This window comes from Gavialis gangeticus, unplaced genomic scaffold, assembly GCF_001723915.1.
Source record: "Gavialis gangeticus isolate Ggan-Ray unplaced genomic scaffold, GavGan_comp1, whole genome shotgun sequence".
In the NCBI taxonomy this organism is placed as follows: Eukaryota; Metazoa; Chordata; order Crocodylia; family Gavialidae; genus Gavialis; species Gavialis gangeticus.
Genome location: NW_017728965.1, coordinates 1,066,035 through 1,080,749, shown reverse-complemented (window position 1 = coordinate 1,080,749; position 14,715 = coordinate 1,066,035). Strand labels below are relative to the sequence as shown.

Sequence of the window (14,715 nt, the reverse complement as noted above, 5' to 3'; positions counted from 1 at the left end):
CACTTGTTGTAGGGCTGTTGGTTGTAGCCATGTTGGTCTAAGGACATAGGTAGGGTTCTTGGGGTAAATGTGATATCTCAGACCAGCTGGGGGAAAGTTCTTGGCAAGCTTTCTGGCACAAACCAGGCATTGGGAAACTGCTGCTGTTATTAGTGTTGCTAAGTCTCCCAAGAAAAAGAAGCAGGACTGCCTTTAACAACAAGCACTGGCAGGCAGCAGCGGTGCCAGCTTCTTCCCAGAGGGGGGTGGGGCTGGGGGCTGTGCTGTGCATGGAAGTAGAGCAGGTTCAGCTGCTGCTGCCTGTGCAGGGTGGGCAGTGGTGCTGGGAGGGGGGACTGCGGGGAATTTTGGGGTGGCTATAGTCCCCCCAGGTCCCTTCTTAGCACCACCCTTGGTAGGGTATGCAGGCAGCGGATTGTGGCTCTGGACCATGCTATCACTGCTTCAAGGAGCTGGGGCAGAGCTGTGATCCACTGCCTGCACACCCTTGCTTGGGGCATGTAGGCTGTAGATCGTGGCTCTGTCCCACTTCCAGACCACGGTGTCACTGCCACAAGATCCCAGCCCAGCTGCAGAGCAGCTCTGGGCCCTGCCCCCTGCCAGGGCTGTTGGGGCCAGTCTCCATGGAAACCCTGGCCCCACGTTATCTAAGTGTGGCTGTTGCTGGGGTCTGCATGGAAACTGGCCCCAGCCACACTGGCAGGAGCTACTGGGAAACACTGGCTGGATCCACCACTTTGTCCACCTCTGAACTATAACTAACAAAAATAAGTGACCTCCAAATAAAACATGCTCAAAAAATTAAAGTAAATTTAAAAAAAAAACCGAATTCTGATTATGATTGGCAACCGTGGCTGTTATATTTGTTCTCCAAGGTAGAAAAGAAGCTAAATGATAAGTCTGTGAAAATGCAAACAGGTGGAAGTTTGGAAGACAACAGGTAGAGCTAGGAGGGGGGAAGTGAGGGAAATGTGTGCAGGAAAGCAAGTGGTCAGCTAGAGGCAGGTTACCTGGGGTATCAGATGTCAGGCAGATACCCAGCTGTTTGTAGGTGAGAGCACAGGAAGTGTTATGCCAGACAAAGCCAGCTGTGCATCTTGTCTGTACTGTGGAAATTGCTGGTACCAAATGCCTGAGAGGAAAATTAAATACATAGGTAATTGGTCCAAGAAAAGCTATCACCATAAGAAATTGTCGCCTTTGGAAAGAATAATGGAACATCTGGAATTATACAGGTTGCAGTGAGAGTGCAGCAGCAGTGCTGCTGGTTGAGAATAAGTAGATCTTGAGTTGCTGGGAGCCTTCTGTAAAAGCAAGCCACTAATTCTGGTGGCAAAATGTATACATGAGTCAGTTCTTAGTGTCTACTTGCTGAAAATGTTGTTTCCGATTATGTTTCAGTTTTTAATGGAATGTGAAAGTTACATGTCCTATATCAAAATAAATGTGTATTTTATTAAGCGGAGATCATTGCATTAAATTAGGCTTCAGCACTCCACTGTGATATGCATTTAGTTTTATATAATTTATTTTTAACCAAGGAAACTAAGTGCAAAATATGTTGGTCATGGTCTTAAAATCGCAAAAGTAAGGTCCCAGAGTAATGGCATTCCCATCACAGAGCTGTGATTGCTCTAGTAAAATGTTAAAATTACTGTCATGTGACATTTATGCAAATTACATTGTACAGAGTACAAGGGGTAAGATTTAAGATTGGTTTGAAAGAATATAGCCTGTAATAATCCTGACTTACGACTTGGAAATTTCTGCCATCATGTCGTATGGGTGTGGATTCTTTTGTTATAGTGATGCACAAATTTTGTAGTACTACATGCATATAATATAGTTAATGCTGCATTTTCTTCCCCCCAACAGGAAGGCCAGCCACGTTTTTTAATAAAATCTTGCAACATCTGCCTGTAGTAGCAATTTGAGAATCAGCCTCTCGTTCTATCACAAAAAACACTGCTGTTACCAGTGGTTCCTTTCTTACTGATAAGGAGCCACGACTGTAAGAAGACAAGGCTGATTCTATTTTTCTGGACGCTTGGAACACAGCACTGACAATGCATAGATCATTTAGCCAAATGTTAAATGCTGTCTGGGAAGACAAAGAAAATATAAGCAAACTTAATGAAGAAGATGGAGTGGCCTGTTCCATGGCAGTTCCAAATCAAGAGAAAATTGGTACAGTGGATGAATCAGGAGCCACAAACCTTTCTGAAATGCAAAACTTAAGCACCAAGAGTCAGAAGAAGTTTGTGCAGAAAGCCAGTATTATAAGTGACAATATGATAAGTGACAAATATGTGCTGAGAGAATTGGACCAGAAGAGCAAAAATAATAGCAATCAACTTATTGGAAATCTTTCTGATTCACTGAAAGGAAACCAGTCTGTTGAACCCACCATGCCCTGCATGACACTGAGCAAATGGGATAGTCCTTCAAAAAGTAGACCTACCTCTGTGGGTAATGCAAACTATCTGACACTTAACGAAGTAAATACTATTTCTGGTCCATCAGAAAAACGAACACAAAAACCTGTTGATTTTGCGACTGTAACAGTAGCTGACTTCAACATTACTCCTGAGTCTTTTACTAAACAATCTACAGGTAAGGGTTAAGGTAGGAAAAAAATTCAAATTTCAAAATATTGTGCTTCATATGCAAGTGACAACACATCTGGTGTGTTGCATAATTTACACTCCTTAAATATTTAATAGTAGACATGTTTTGCTCCCCAGCAGATTTCAGGGCGTTTGGGATAACTCTGTAGTGAAATGCTCTTAAGGTAGATAGGAATCCAGGAAGTAAAAATTTAAAATAGAAATCTGATTTGAAATCTGAGGTTCATAATCCATGATTAAATCTGTGTGGTTTAAAAACAGTTACGAAAATCGAAGATTGCTGATTCAGTTGGGAGTACAGTTAAAATTGGCAACAGAATTGGCTTCCAAAAGGCCCAAGAAATGAAACATTTGAAAGGTGACTTAAGGAAATGATATGCTTGTTCCTTTTAAAGGAACCCATTTAGTGTTCGTGAAATGGAAAGGGTAATCTAATTGACAGATGTCAGATGTCACCCATAATGCAAATATCCTGACTAAAACACAAAAAGTTTTTCTGCCTGTTGTGCACTGTCTTTTTCTGATATGTAGATGTCAAAGAGAAATGGCCAGAAACTGTCTAAAGTTCATATATTGGCATATAGAGGATTACCTATTAAATTTAGGATTTTTTGTGTGGCACGAAGGGACTCTTGAATTCCTATTCTTGTGCTCTAACGTTTGCTGAACGCTGCTTTGGGATGAGCTGGTGAAAAGTAGAGTTGGAGATCACTTTCTTCCAAATGCTTGGGGATTAAAGAGATGGGGGAAGAAGACTTTGGTGGGGGGAGGGGGGCAAGGTGAGAGAGACCTAAATGGGTATTTACTACAGGGCACCGGACCAAGGGGAGGAGCTTGATCTGGAGTTCTCAAGAACTGACAGAGGCCGCATGTGCAAGGGACTTGGTTGTCGTGGGCAACTTCAATTACCCGAACATTGATTGGGAGGAACACTTGGCTAGGTCGGATCAGTCGTGTAGCTTCTTAGCTGTAATCGAGGAGATTTTTCTGACCCAGGAAGTGCAAGGATCGACCAGAGGTGCAGCTCTCCTAGACTTGGTCTTGGCCAAAGGAGATGATCTGGTGTGTAGCTTGAACGTTGAGGGTAGCCTGGGCAACACTGACCTTGAGCTCATGAGGTTGACTGTCTGCCGTAAGGTTGACAAATCAACTAGCAGGACTGAAGTCCTGTACTTCAAAAATGCTGACTTCAACAGGCTCAGGGCATTAGTAGGGGAGGCGATGCGGGACTAGGTTACAGAAGGCAAATGGGTTGCATGAAGAATGGTCGTTCTTCAAGGACACAATCCTTGAAGCACAAAAGAACACCGTTCCCATGAAGTGGAAAGCTAGCAGAAGGGCTGGCAAGCCCTCCTGGCTTAATAGGGACATCGCAGTCTTCTTGAAAAAGCAGAAAAAGAGATGTAGACTCAGTGGAAGCTGGGATGGTCCTCAAGGAGGACTATACAACAGTGGTCTGCACTTGTAAGGAAATTAATAGGAAAGCTAAGGTGGCAACTGAGTTTAAGTTAGCCAAGGGAGTCAAGGACAATAGTAAGTCCTTCTTTAGGTATGTAGGGAGCAGATGGAAAACGAATAGAAGCGTGGGGCCCCTGCTTAACACCTTAGGACAGCTGGTAATGGACACTCAGGAAAAAACTGAACTCCTGAATTCCCACTTTGCTGGACCAAGGGGAAAAACAAGCCAAGATAAGGGTCACAGGGGGCATGGTGGGAATGATAGTCTTCCCATTGTGGATGCTGAGCTGGTGTGTAACCAACTAGAAAAGCTAGAAAACCAACTAGAAAAGTCAGCGGGATCACATGGACTTCAGCCAAGAGTACTGATGGAGCTGGCTCATGTCATCGCGGAGCCCCTGGCAAAACACTTTAAAAAATCGTGGCACACAGGGGAGGTCCCTGAGGATTGGAAGAGGGCCAACATTGTGCCCATCTTCAAAAAGGGGAAGAGGGAGGACCCAGGCAACTATAGGCCAATCAGCCTAACCTCCATCCCAGGGAAAATCCTGGAAAAACTCATTAAAGAATCTATGTGCAATACACTCACTGAGGGTAGGATTCTGAATGACAGCCAGCATGGCTTCGTTACAGATAGGTCTTGTCTTATCAATCTCATCTACGAACAGGTCTCTCACCACCTGGACACGGGAGAGACGGTTGACATTATATACCTAGACTTTCAAAAGGCTTTTGGTCTAGCATCCCACAATATTCTTGTGGAAAAATTGGAAAATTGTGGACTTAACAGTTTAGTGGGTGGAAAACTGGCTGCATGGTAGGGCCCAGAGAGGTCTCTTAAACAGATCTGCGTCGTCCTGGCACAAAGTGGCCAGCGGTGTCCTTCTGGGGTCTGTGCTTGGACCGGTGCTTTTCAACATCTTTATCAATTATTTGGATGTGGGGGTAAAAAGCTCACTGGTCAAATTTGTGAATGACACCAAGTTATGAGGGAGTGTGGTCATGCCAGAAGATAGGTTGCAAGTACAGGTGGACCTGGACAGGCTGGAGAGCTGGGTGGACTGGAACCAGATGAAGTTCAACACTCTGAAGTGTAAGGTGATCCATTTGGGGGAATAAAATTCCCAACATACATACAGGCTCAGTGGTGACAATTTGACTTGCACCATAACCAAAAGGGACCTGGGGGAAGTGATCGACCATTGCATGAACATGAGCCGGCAGTGCGATGCTGTGGCCAGCAGGGCAAGCAACACACTGGCATGCATTAACGGTTGCATCTCATGTAAAACTAAGGAAGTGATACTCCTGCTGTACACAGCACTGGTGAGACTGCAGCTGAAGTACTGCATCCACTTTTGGGCACCGTACTTCAACAAAAACGTGGAAAAACTTGAGACGATCCAGAGAAGAGCTACTTGTATGATCGGGGACTTGCAAGACAAGCTATACGTGGAGAGGCTGAGGGACTTGGGCCTCTTCAGCCTACGGAAGAGAAGGCTGAGAGGGGGCTTGGTAACAGCTTACTGCTACATCAGGGTTGCACATCAAGAACCTGGTGAACACCTGTTCACCAGGGCACTCCTGGGGAAAACCAAGAGCAATGGATAGAAACTCGTGGAAGGCTGCTTCAGGCTTAATACCAGGAAAAACTCTTTCACAGTCAGGGTGTCCAGACTGTGGAATAAACTCCTTCCACAGTCACCTACCCTGGAAATCTTCAAAAGGAGACTAGACACTCACTTCACTGGGGTCACTAGAACTCAGTTGTCTTTTCCTGCCTAGTGCAGGGGGACTGGACCAGATGATCTACAAGGTCCCCTCTAGCCCCGAACAATCTATGAATATATGAATCTAAGACACCCTGGCACGGTCCCCTTTGTGTCCCATCTGCTCCCCAGAGTTTTGAGAGCATCTAGTGGAATTTCTTTTTGACACTGAAATGCTCAGAGTAAGCTTTGATTTTGTCTTGGTTTTTAAATCCTTTGGAGGAGTGGAGGGAGAAGTAAGTTCATGCTACTCTGGATCAGGACTTCTAAAGACTACCCAGTGCTTCAGTTTGAGTTGTTTGTTTTAATTTTTCTAAAGGCCTTGGTTTCCCCTCATTTTCGCCATGGTGGCATTGTTGCATTGTTTCTATAAAGACAGGAAGCTTTTCATATTTTGAAAATGCACAGCCTTTACTCTCTAGCACAGAACTCTTACAGAGTTTGTCTTGTCTTCAAGAGTTCAAGGACAGTTTCTGTGAATTAGGCAATTAACTGCTGAGATATCAAATGTTTAAAGAAAATGCTTCAAATACTGCACCTGGGTAGCACTTCAAATGGGACTCATTGTTTTGAGAAACTACTTCCTAGTTTTTTTTTAAGGCTTCCCAGGTGTTCTGACCCCTGATATTTCATTGCAATATTTGCATTGCATTTTGTTCATTTCAGGGCAAGCCAAGTCTTCGTTAAAATTCAGGCGTCGGTCTACCATTGGAGTACGGGGTTCCCCTGAAAATAATACCCTTATTCGATACCTTGCTGAGCAAAAGAGAAACAGACAAGAAGATCATCTTAAGCAGGTGACAGTCTTTTGCAGAACTCTTATGGGGTGGTGGGGGAAAGCAGAGGATCTGATGCAACTTAGGTGATTGATGATGACCAGCTCATTTTCATAGTTGAAAGCTTTTCAGTTACTATGCAGTGTCAAGCACTACAATAAAGTTTTTCACCCTTGCAAACTTACTGTAAAAAAGTATGAAGGGAAAGCAGCCTTTAAAAATTGTTAACCTTCTCTCCTTTTTCTCCATGTTGTATAACATTCCTTCTCCTCTTCAGCCAGTGTTATCGAGGTATTTCCTGTATAGCAGGTCTTTTAAATCTTAAAATGCTTGGATTTTCTTAAGTATAGCTTTAACAATGACTTTCCTGGGCTTGTAATTTGCTTTTCAGGTAATCTAAAAGTATTAAGAGAGTTCAGATTACAAAAAGGACTGACACAGGCAAATTTTGTTACAGAGCTCAGTTTTAACTCCTGAACTAAGAGATGATGCATCTCAGGAAAATTATTCCATCTTTAACATCTTGTCTTCCCAAATTTTACAGCCTTTTTCCTTGTACAGTAAAAACATCAAATTCCTATTTGAATATGAAACAAAACTCAAATTTAACCAAGAAGTTAGGAACAATGTTTACATAATTATGTGTGTAGCTTTGTTAAAGTCCTATGGTAACACTTCAAGTCATAGTTGACTTGTTTTTCCATGGGTTTACTTGCATGCTTTTATATCACAGTGGCCATGTGCGTCATAAAGTTATGGTCATATCTTTACTGCATATATCAGAGCTCATGTACACATTTAAAAAAATTAAAAACCTGGATCCGGTGTTTGCTTCACTGTACTAGTCCATCTGCTATGCTGTCAACATCAGTCTAAGTGTTCATGTGCTTATTTTCCTCTTCTGAGGTATAACTGGATGCTGATTTCTTACAGGAAGATAAATGTGACTGCTTTAGAGGGTTTTCCTTAAATATCAGTACTGTATGAAGTAATGTGAAATACAGATAGATACTGTTGCTTGTGTGATACAGTTTGCATAAATATGTGGGGAGGTGCTAACCCTTTGGAACTGCAGATTGTAGAAAAATGATTTCAGATAGCATTGCATTTTATAGCAGTTGTATATTACGTGTGGTGAATCTCATTTTTATATTGTCTCTTGGTAAACTTGGACTAGTAACCAAATGAAACAAGCCACTTTAAAATGTGCTTGTTTGCTTTTTAATTTTTCTCTTGTGTTAATGAACAAATTCTGAAGATGAAGTGAGTAAGCTTTATATTTAAACAGCATAAAAAGATGCTTTTTAATATGTTTTAGCAGGGCAGCCCTTTTGACCATCAGCATGTTGGCTCTTTAAAGGATAGAATGCATACTTTCCAATCAGCTTTTCAATCAGTGCAAGAAGATGAAGGGAAAGATTGCTTATCTGGGCTCTTGCAGGAGGAGAGAGAGTCCCAGGCAGTGTACTACTGTAAGTAAGATAAATCTGTAACTAGAAATGTGATCATTGTTATTCATAGATGCTAGAGTCAGAAGGGACAACTTATGAAACCCTAATAGTTAATCTAGTATGGATGTGCCTGTCCATAGTAAGTGTCAATATTGTGGTGTCTAACTTCTTTCACTTCTTGGTAAACCCTGAGTTGTGACATTGCAAAGAATCCTGAAGATAAGTGAATGCTCCAGTGTGTTTATCTTTTGTTTCAGTAACTAGCCTAATAGCCTTACCTTGTAAAGTTTTCTATGTATAGTTTACTCTGCTTGTATAGCTACCAAATAATTGCATCTACCCCAATTCATTGCTTGTTGTTTCAGTTGTAACAACCTGATTTAGTGCATAGCATCTTTGTAATGCAATTGTACCTTGGTTAATGGTGAAGGGGAAGCAGATCTGAAATGGCTTCTATTAGAAGGCTTGAGAAGTGATGAGAGGCAGCAGCTGTGAAGCTGAAGGGCTCCTGTATTTTTCACCAGTTTTCATAGCAGTCCTGAAAATAATGGGAGGTAGTTAGTTCAAGGTTGTTAATACTATAGCCCACACATAGCTGTATATGGAAAGAGCATTATTTACCTGAAGTACAGAAAAAGAGCATTATTTACCTGAAGTACAGATACGCGCAGTTTGGTAACTGCATAGCCTTCTTCAGTCCCAAAGCTAAGCACTTAAATAATGTGATACTGAGGATGGTTTATGCTCGGTACTACTCGGAATGTATGCCAGGCTGTTGGGTTTCTTGTTTGTAATTCTTCATTGAATATGTTTGCTTTTATTGTTTGCCTCTTTAATAATGAATTAATAGATTATGAGACTGTAATTTTTAAAGTTTCACATTATGCAGTGAAGGGGAATGGATGATGACCTACATGGAAAATCACAATTAAAAATAATTATTTATTAATGCAGCTCAGAATAAATCGCCTTTTCTGAAACGGAATGAATGGGCTCAATTGAATGGAGAGTTAACATCTGAGTGCAAGAAAATTGCTTACGAGGAAAGTTTAAAACAAGATTTACGTAATGGTGATAAAACTTTTCCTGGTATCCAGAGATGCAGTATTGTCTCTCCACCCCGAGAAGCATCTACGGTACGTTTGCCTGCATGGCTGTATCTTTAAGAGTGCGGAAATAGTGAATACAGGCAGGGAATACGTATCCCCGCCATTCGCAAGGGATATGTTCTCATGATCCCCACGAATGGTGAAATCCGTGAATAGCGGCAAATAAGGCCTGTGGGGGGGGGGGTACAGCTCCAGCGGGAGACCGGCGGCAGCAAGCACGGAGCTCCCAAAGAGCTCCTGCAAGTGTATAAAGTGCATTTCAAATGTGAGTTCGGCATTCGCGAATATTTGAAACCGCGAATGCCGAACCCGCGAATAGCGAGGGTTTCATGTACATCTTTTCAGGTGTCCCATCTTTGTGTGTTTAGTACTGGAACCTTAAGGAAAAGGTGCAAGCAACTTGTACCAAAATAACCAGCCCTATGAAGTTTGGCAAGAAACTTACACTAAGTGGGTGTTTCATTTCCCTAATTATGAAAGTTTATTTCCTCTATTTTTTAATCACATCTAGCATACAACTCTTACTTATCTGTATAATTGTTTAATCCTCTATAATTAGAGGTTATGAATTCATAAGGAGTGGTGAGAGAAATAAGAAAGTTTAGAATTCTAATAGAAGGAATATAATCTGACTTCTTAATGTGTTGTATGCTTAAAGAGAAAAAATATATACAGTGGTTGCCCTAAAAAGTTGCGTTTTGCCAGCAGTTACAACACTGTAGTGTCTTTAGTCTTTTCTTTCGTAGAATAAAAGTAGCATATTTGGTCTTGTTCTAATAATCCGAAAAATGAATTGAAAAGCCATTACGTATTGTTCCTCTTCTTTTGTTTCTTCCTGATAGTGAAGTAGGCCTCCAGTGTGTCTCCTTTAAAATTCCTGCTTGTCTGCCTTGTTTTTGATTTGAGGATTAAGACCTGAGTATTTGAGGCGTACAAGGATGTTTACTCAAACAATTTAAAACTTGACTTTTTTGGTTTGATTACCATTTAACTTCAGGTATTGGAAAGCACTTGGAAGAAAGTTTTGTAAAAGATTTAATTTTTTCTCTTCACGTCAGGATCGAGTGCACTCCTGCTCTCTAAAATAGTACATATTAATAGTTTTACTGTGTTATTGTGCCATATATTTGTGTGTGTGAAAAGTACATACATTTCATTTCTAGGAAACTGCTTATGCACTACTAAATATTACTGAATCTGCATATTTATCATTGAAAGCTATTCCATCCAGAAACATCTTAAAGACAGTGCAAGGTAAAGGATTCATCATTACTGTTGCCAATTCTTTATTAGAAGGCTTAAAACTGAGGTTTTCTTACAGATACTGCATTTGCTTTTCGCAAACAATGATACATTAACTTGAAGATGTGCTAATGATCTAAAAATCTTAGATTATAACAAGTAGTATAACATATCACAATTTTATATTGTAAATTATAATGTAAATTTCAAAACTCCTTAATTTATAACACATTGTTATTTTCCTTCACTGATGATTTGAACTCTTGGAGTTACCTTAATGAGTTAATTCAAGTGTACTCACCTAGTGCACTCCTGGGATGTTGAGTTAAGTAAACTCTGTTTTGAAATGTGTTGAATGTACTATTGTATAAGACTTCAAACCAGGATGTTAGGCTTTAAGAAAAATTAAATTAGTATTTAGAAACTCTTACAGTTTATATGGAATACTGAACTTCAATAACTGTGTGAATTTTTTTATCCTGCATCTACCACTTCTTTATAAAAGACCATAGTGGAAATGGTGACATAATCTTGAAACTAAAATAATTTCAAAATGGCAGGAATACTATTTTCGCATGAATGAACCTATATTTCAGGTAGTATGAGTGAAATGGTCTCTCTCATATATTGCATCTCTAATTAAGACTGCACATCTGATTTAAAATATTCAGCCTCAGTTGTTACAACATAGGCATGCTGCCATTGTTGGGGTGGTTTTTTAATTTTACTTTTGAAGTCCTTTAATCTTTCCGTCTCTTGACTTGCTTTAAAAGAGGACTTCAGCTCTGGGGGTAGCGATGAAAATGTTAGAAGCAATACTACGTTGCAGCTAAGAGGGAAGAGAGTTAAATTTGCAGAAGAATTGAGCCTGGAGATATTTGATAAAACAATGCCACCAGTTACACCTCTGCAAAAGGGCAACATTTCAACAACTGAGCAGTCACAAAGCAGCTCCAGCCTTCGGTCGGTCCTGAAGAAAACACCAATGAAGCACCTGATGGAAAGTGTGAAGGTTAGTGCACTGATGAGTTCTTTAAAAAAATCTGACATGCCATTGCACCTCTGTGGCATGTACTATGTAGCAATTTAAACATGGTTCAATTTTTAAGAAATATAATAAAAAGTATAAAGCACTGAAGCCAGTTAGGACTTATGTTAGTGTGTGATTGTTGGGGGTGTGGTCCGTGTGCAAAAGATGGCCTGCAGGCCGGATCCAGCCCACAGAGGGATTTTCTCCAGCCTGCGACAGGTCCCTCAGTCTCGCCTGGCCCAGACACCACCTGGCCTATAGCACATCCCACTACCCCTGGGCGCACAGCGGGGCTGGGGCAGCTCTGCAGCTGGACTGCCTTTCTAGACAGCCCAGGTGGTGACGTATCTTTCCGGGTGCAGCTGACTCCAGCCCCGTGGTACTGTTGGGGACCCACGCACACAGCCCCAACCCTGGCCCTCTCTGCGCTCACTCTGGACCTGGCCCAATGGAATGAACCAGCTCTGGACCAGCTGGAGCCTGTGCACACAGCCTCGCCCCCACTCTGTGCCTGCTTCAGACTGAGGAGCAGCAGCAGCGGGGGCCAGGCAGAAGCTGCTGCTTGGAAAGGGGAAAAGTAGCCCTCCCCTTCATGGCCAGGTCCTTGCTGAAGCCTCCTGGAGCCTGTGCCTAGGCTGCCCAAATAATTGCCGGCTCCTGTGTTAAGAGGATTTTTTTGTGTGTCTTCACTGTTTTTTCTCAAAACGTGAACAGGAATATCCAATGCTCAGTTGTCAATTACTAAAAATTATTTCAAGGAAGAGATTCATATTACCTTTAACTATATTTTATCTTAATGAAAAAAATGGTTTAATTTTAATAGGAGAACTTAAACAGCTCCAGAGGTGAGAAGGGAACCGTGTCTCCCTTAGCATCCAGTCCCTCAACAAGCTGTGAAGCATTGCAGACAGGTCAGAAATTGTTAAATGTTTTCCAGAGTGGCTAATTGTTTCCCATTTATCTAGGAATACAGTCAAGGTTGAATGGATACTTCTGTATTAGTAAACACAGCCTTGCGGAATCTGACAAAAAATATACATGTGAGCTAACTGTAAAGCAGTGTAGGAGTGACTTCATAGTTTGTGAACTAGGAAGAAAAACTGACCAAGAACAGGGGCAAATTTACTATATATAAAATGCCATCAAATGCTATAAGTGAACAGTTAGGAGAGGAATATTATGTATTTTACCCTTTGTTTTCAGTGTCGTTTGCACTTCTAATAACAAAGGTACGTATTTTGTTGGAAATGTAACTTTTCAAGTTGACATTGTTAAAAGGATATTTGTCTTTAAATGTGAGAAAATATATGAATGCTGACTGTTTAACATCTGGAAATATACCTGTGGCATTAAACCTGGAAAATATTTCTCTTTTCCTTAATACTCTTAATAAATGTTTATGAGAGCCCTTCTGGAAATGTGTGTCAACTCCATTGGAATTTCCTAACTTAAAGCAATTGCTTGTTGAAGCCCTTAAATGAAACATAAGATTTGTAGAGTAAATGATGATTTTTACTTATTTTTAGATTTGCTATGTAATTAATATTATTTGTTATCGTAGACCAAACTGAGCTGGACAGCTCTGAAAAGCCAACAAAAAGGAAAAAGGTCACTTTTGGGAGAGATTTAAGCCCAGAAATATTTGATGAAAACTTACCAGCAAATACTCCATTGCGAAGAGGGGCAATGCCAGCCAGCCAGTTGGGATCGCAGAGCAGTAGTCCTTCTAGAGCAGTGGGTCCTATCAGAGAACCACTATCCCAACCAAATTTTGATGATTCTGATGATGTGAGTTTAAATGATTAAATCAGCTTCTTAAAGTCTCTACAATATGCTTATCTTTTCCACTTAGTTCGGTTTTTTTAAAAAATTTTTCACTTTTGAAATCTGAAAAGGTTAGTATCCTCTGATGGTTACACTCCTGAATTGTTATCCTTTTGGAATTTTAAACACTGGCCTCACCTTCAACATCCTTCCTAAGTGGGAAATAATTCTGTTGGAATATTATCAGTGCATAATATTTTTACTTTTATTTTTCTAACATTTTAAATAGATTTTGTAGTGTGTTTCTACACACAAACACATACATCTAACAACTACACGAGTCAACCTGGACTATGTACATGTCTCATAAGTAATATAATAAGGTGAAAAGAGAAAAAATAAAAGGAGGGAAGGGGGAGAGAGAGAGAGAGAGAAAGAGAGAAGAAGAATTTAGTTGCCAAAATATTCTAAAAAATCTTCCCAAATTGCAGCAAACTTTTTGAAGCAGTTAGGGCTGCTAAACATGACTCTCTTCATGGACACCAGCTGTGCCATCTCACTGTACCAGATTTTGACCTTTGGAGATGTTCCACTTTTCCAATTCAGTAATGCAATCCTGCATGTCACTAATAAGATCTGCTATAGGAGTGCAATCTGGGAAGGATTCAGTTTGAAATCCTTAGGGATATACCCAAGAACACACATTTTTGCCAAAGGTATCAATGCTGTGTTCAAAACTATGTTAACTCTAGTTATAATTTCTTACCAAAAAAGAATTAATAGGGCATGATCAAAACATGTGAGCAAGCATTGCCTGCATTGCATCACATCCCCACCACATTTACTGATAGTATAATTCATTTTTTAAGTTTCAAGGGAGCCCAGTACAGATGAAAAATTGCCTTTTGTTGTAAACACTATGTTTCTTTATGTCCTAAATGTGACTGTTAGCAAGGGTGGTTCAATACGTTCAGAAACCTGCTAATTTAAATTAACTTTACGTATTATTTTACTATTTTTAATCTAGGAATATGTTAAGCCTCCTCAAGAGCTGATGAAGAATTTTTCCATGACAGACAATTCTTTACACCCTAAGGATGTGGAAGGTAATTTAGAAGTGTTACTTGTGTGGTTTTTTTTTACTCTGTATATGAACAAAGTCTCTGTGTCTTTTTTGAGAATTTAGGGAAAGGGTGACAGTTGGTGACATTCTATATTGAAACATGTTTCAGTGTGGCTTTTTAGGGAAAAAAAGTCCTTATGTCCTCATAAAATGATTTTCCAGTTACATTTTATTATTTTTCACTAGCTTTTAGGTCAACTCAGCATCACAGATGAAATCTCAGGATTTATTCATGAATGTGTACTAAGTTGAACTTCAGCTTACTTTTTTTTTGTATTTATATGTACTGTTAACAACTGAGTGCTGAGCTTAAGATGTTAATTTGAACTCAGTGCATGAAAGATAAGCCATGATGTGATGGAGTAG

General features: G+C 40.4%; 1 protein-coding gene across 1 annotated transcript in view; it reads left to right on the top strand.

The window, feature by feature from the left end:
* Window positions 1-888: 888 nt before the first annotated feature.
* The window catches only part of CDCA2 (cell division cycle associated 2), a 28,041-nt gene continuing 14,214 nt past the window's right edge, over window positions 889-14,715 (top strand). The window contains exons 1-10 of the mRNA XM_019504035.1: window positions 889-2,613; window positions 6,521-6,651; window positions 7,949-8,102; window positions 9,036-9,237; window positions 10,292-10,298; window positions 10,354-10,444; window positions 11,206-11,444; window positions 12,286-12,373; window positions 13,024-13,250; window positions 14,254-14,332. Of these exons, the coding sequence (XP_019359580.1) occupies window positions 2,067-2,613; window positions 6,521-6,651; window positions 7,949-8,102; window positions 9,036-9,237; window positions 10,292-10,298; window positions 10,354-10,444; window positions 11,206-11,444; window positions 12,286-12,373; window positions 13,024-13,250; window positions 14,254-14,332 (1,765 nt within the window). The 5' untranslated portion in view covers window positions 889-2,066. The remainder of the gene's footprint in view (window positions 2,614-6,520; window positions 6,652-7,948; window positions 8,103-9,035; window positions 9,238-10,291; window positions 10,299-10,353; window positions 10,445-11,205; window positions 11,445-12,285; window positions 12,374-13,023; window positions 13,251-14,253; window positions 14,333-14,715) is intronic.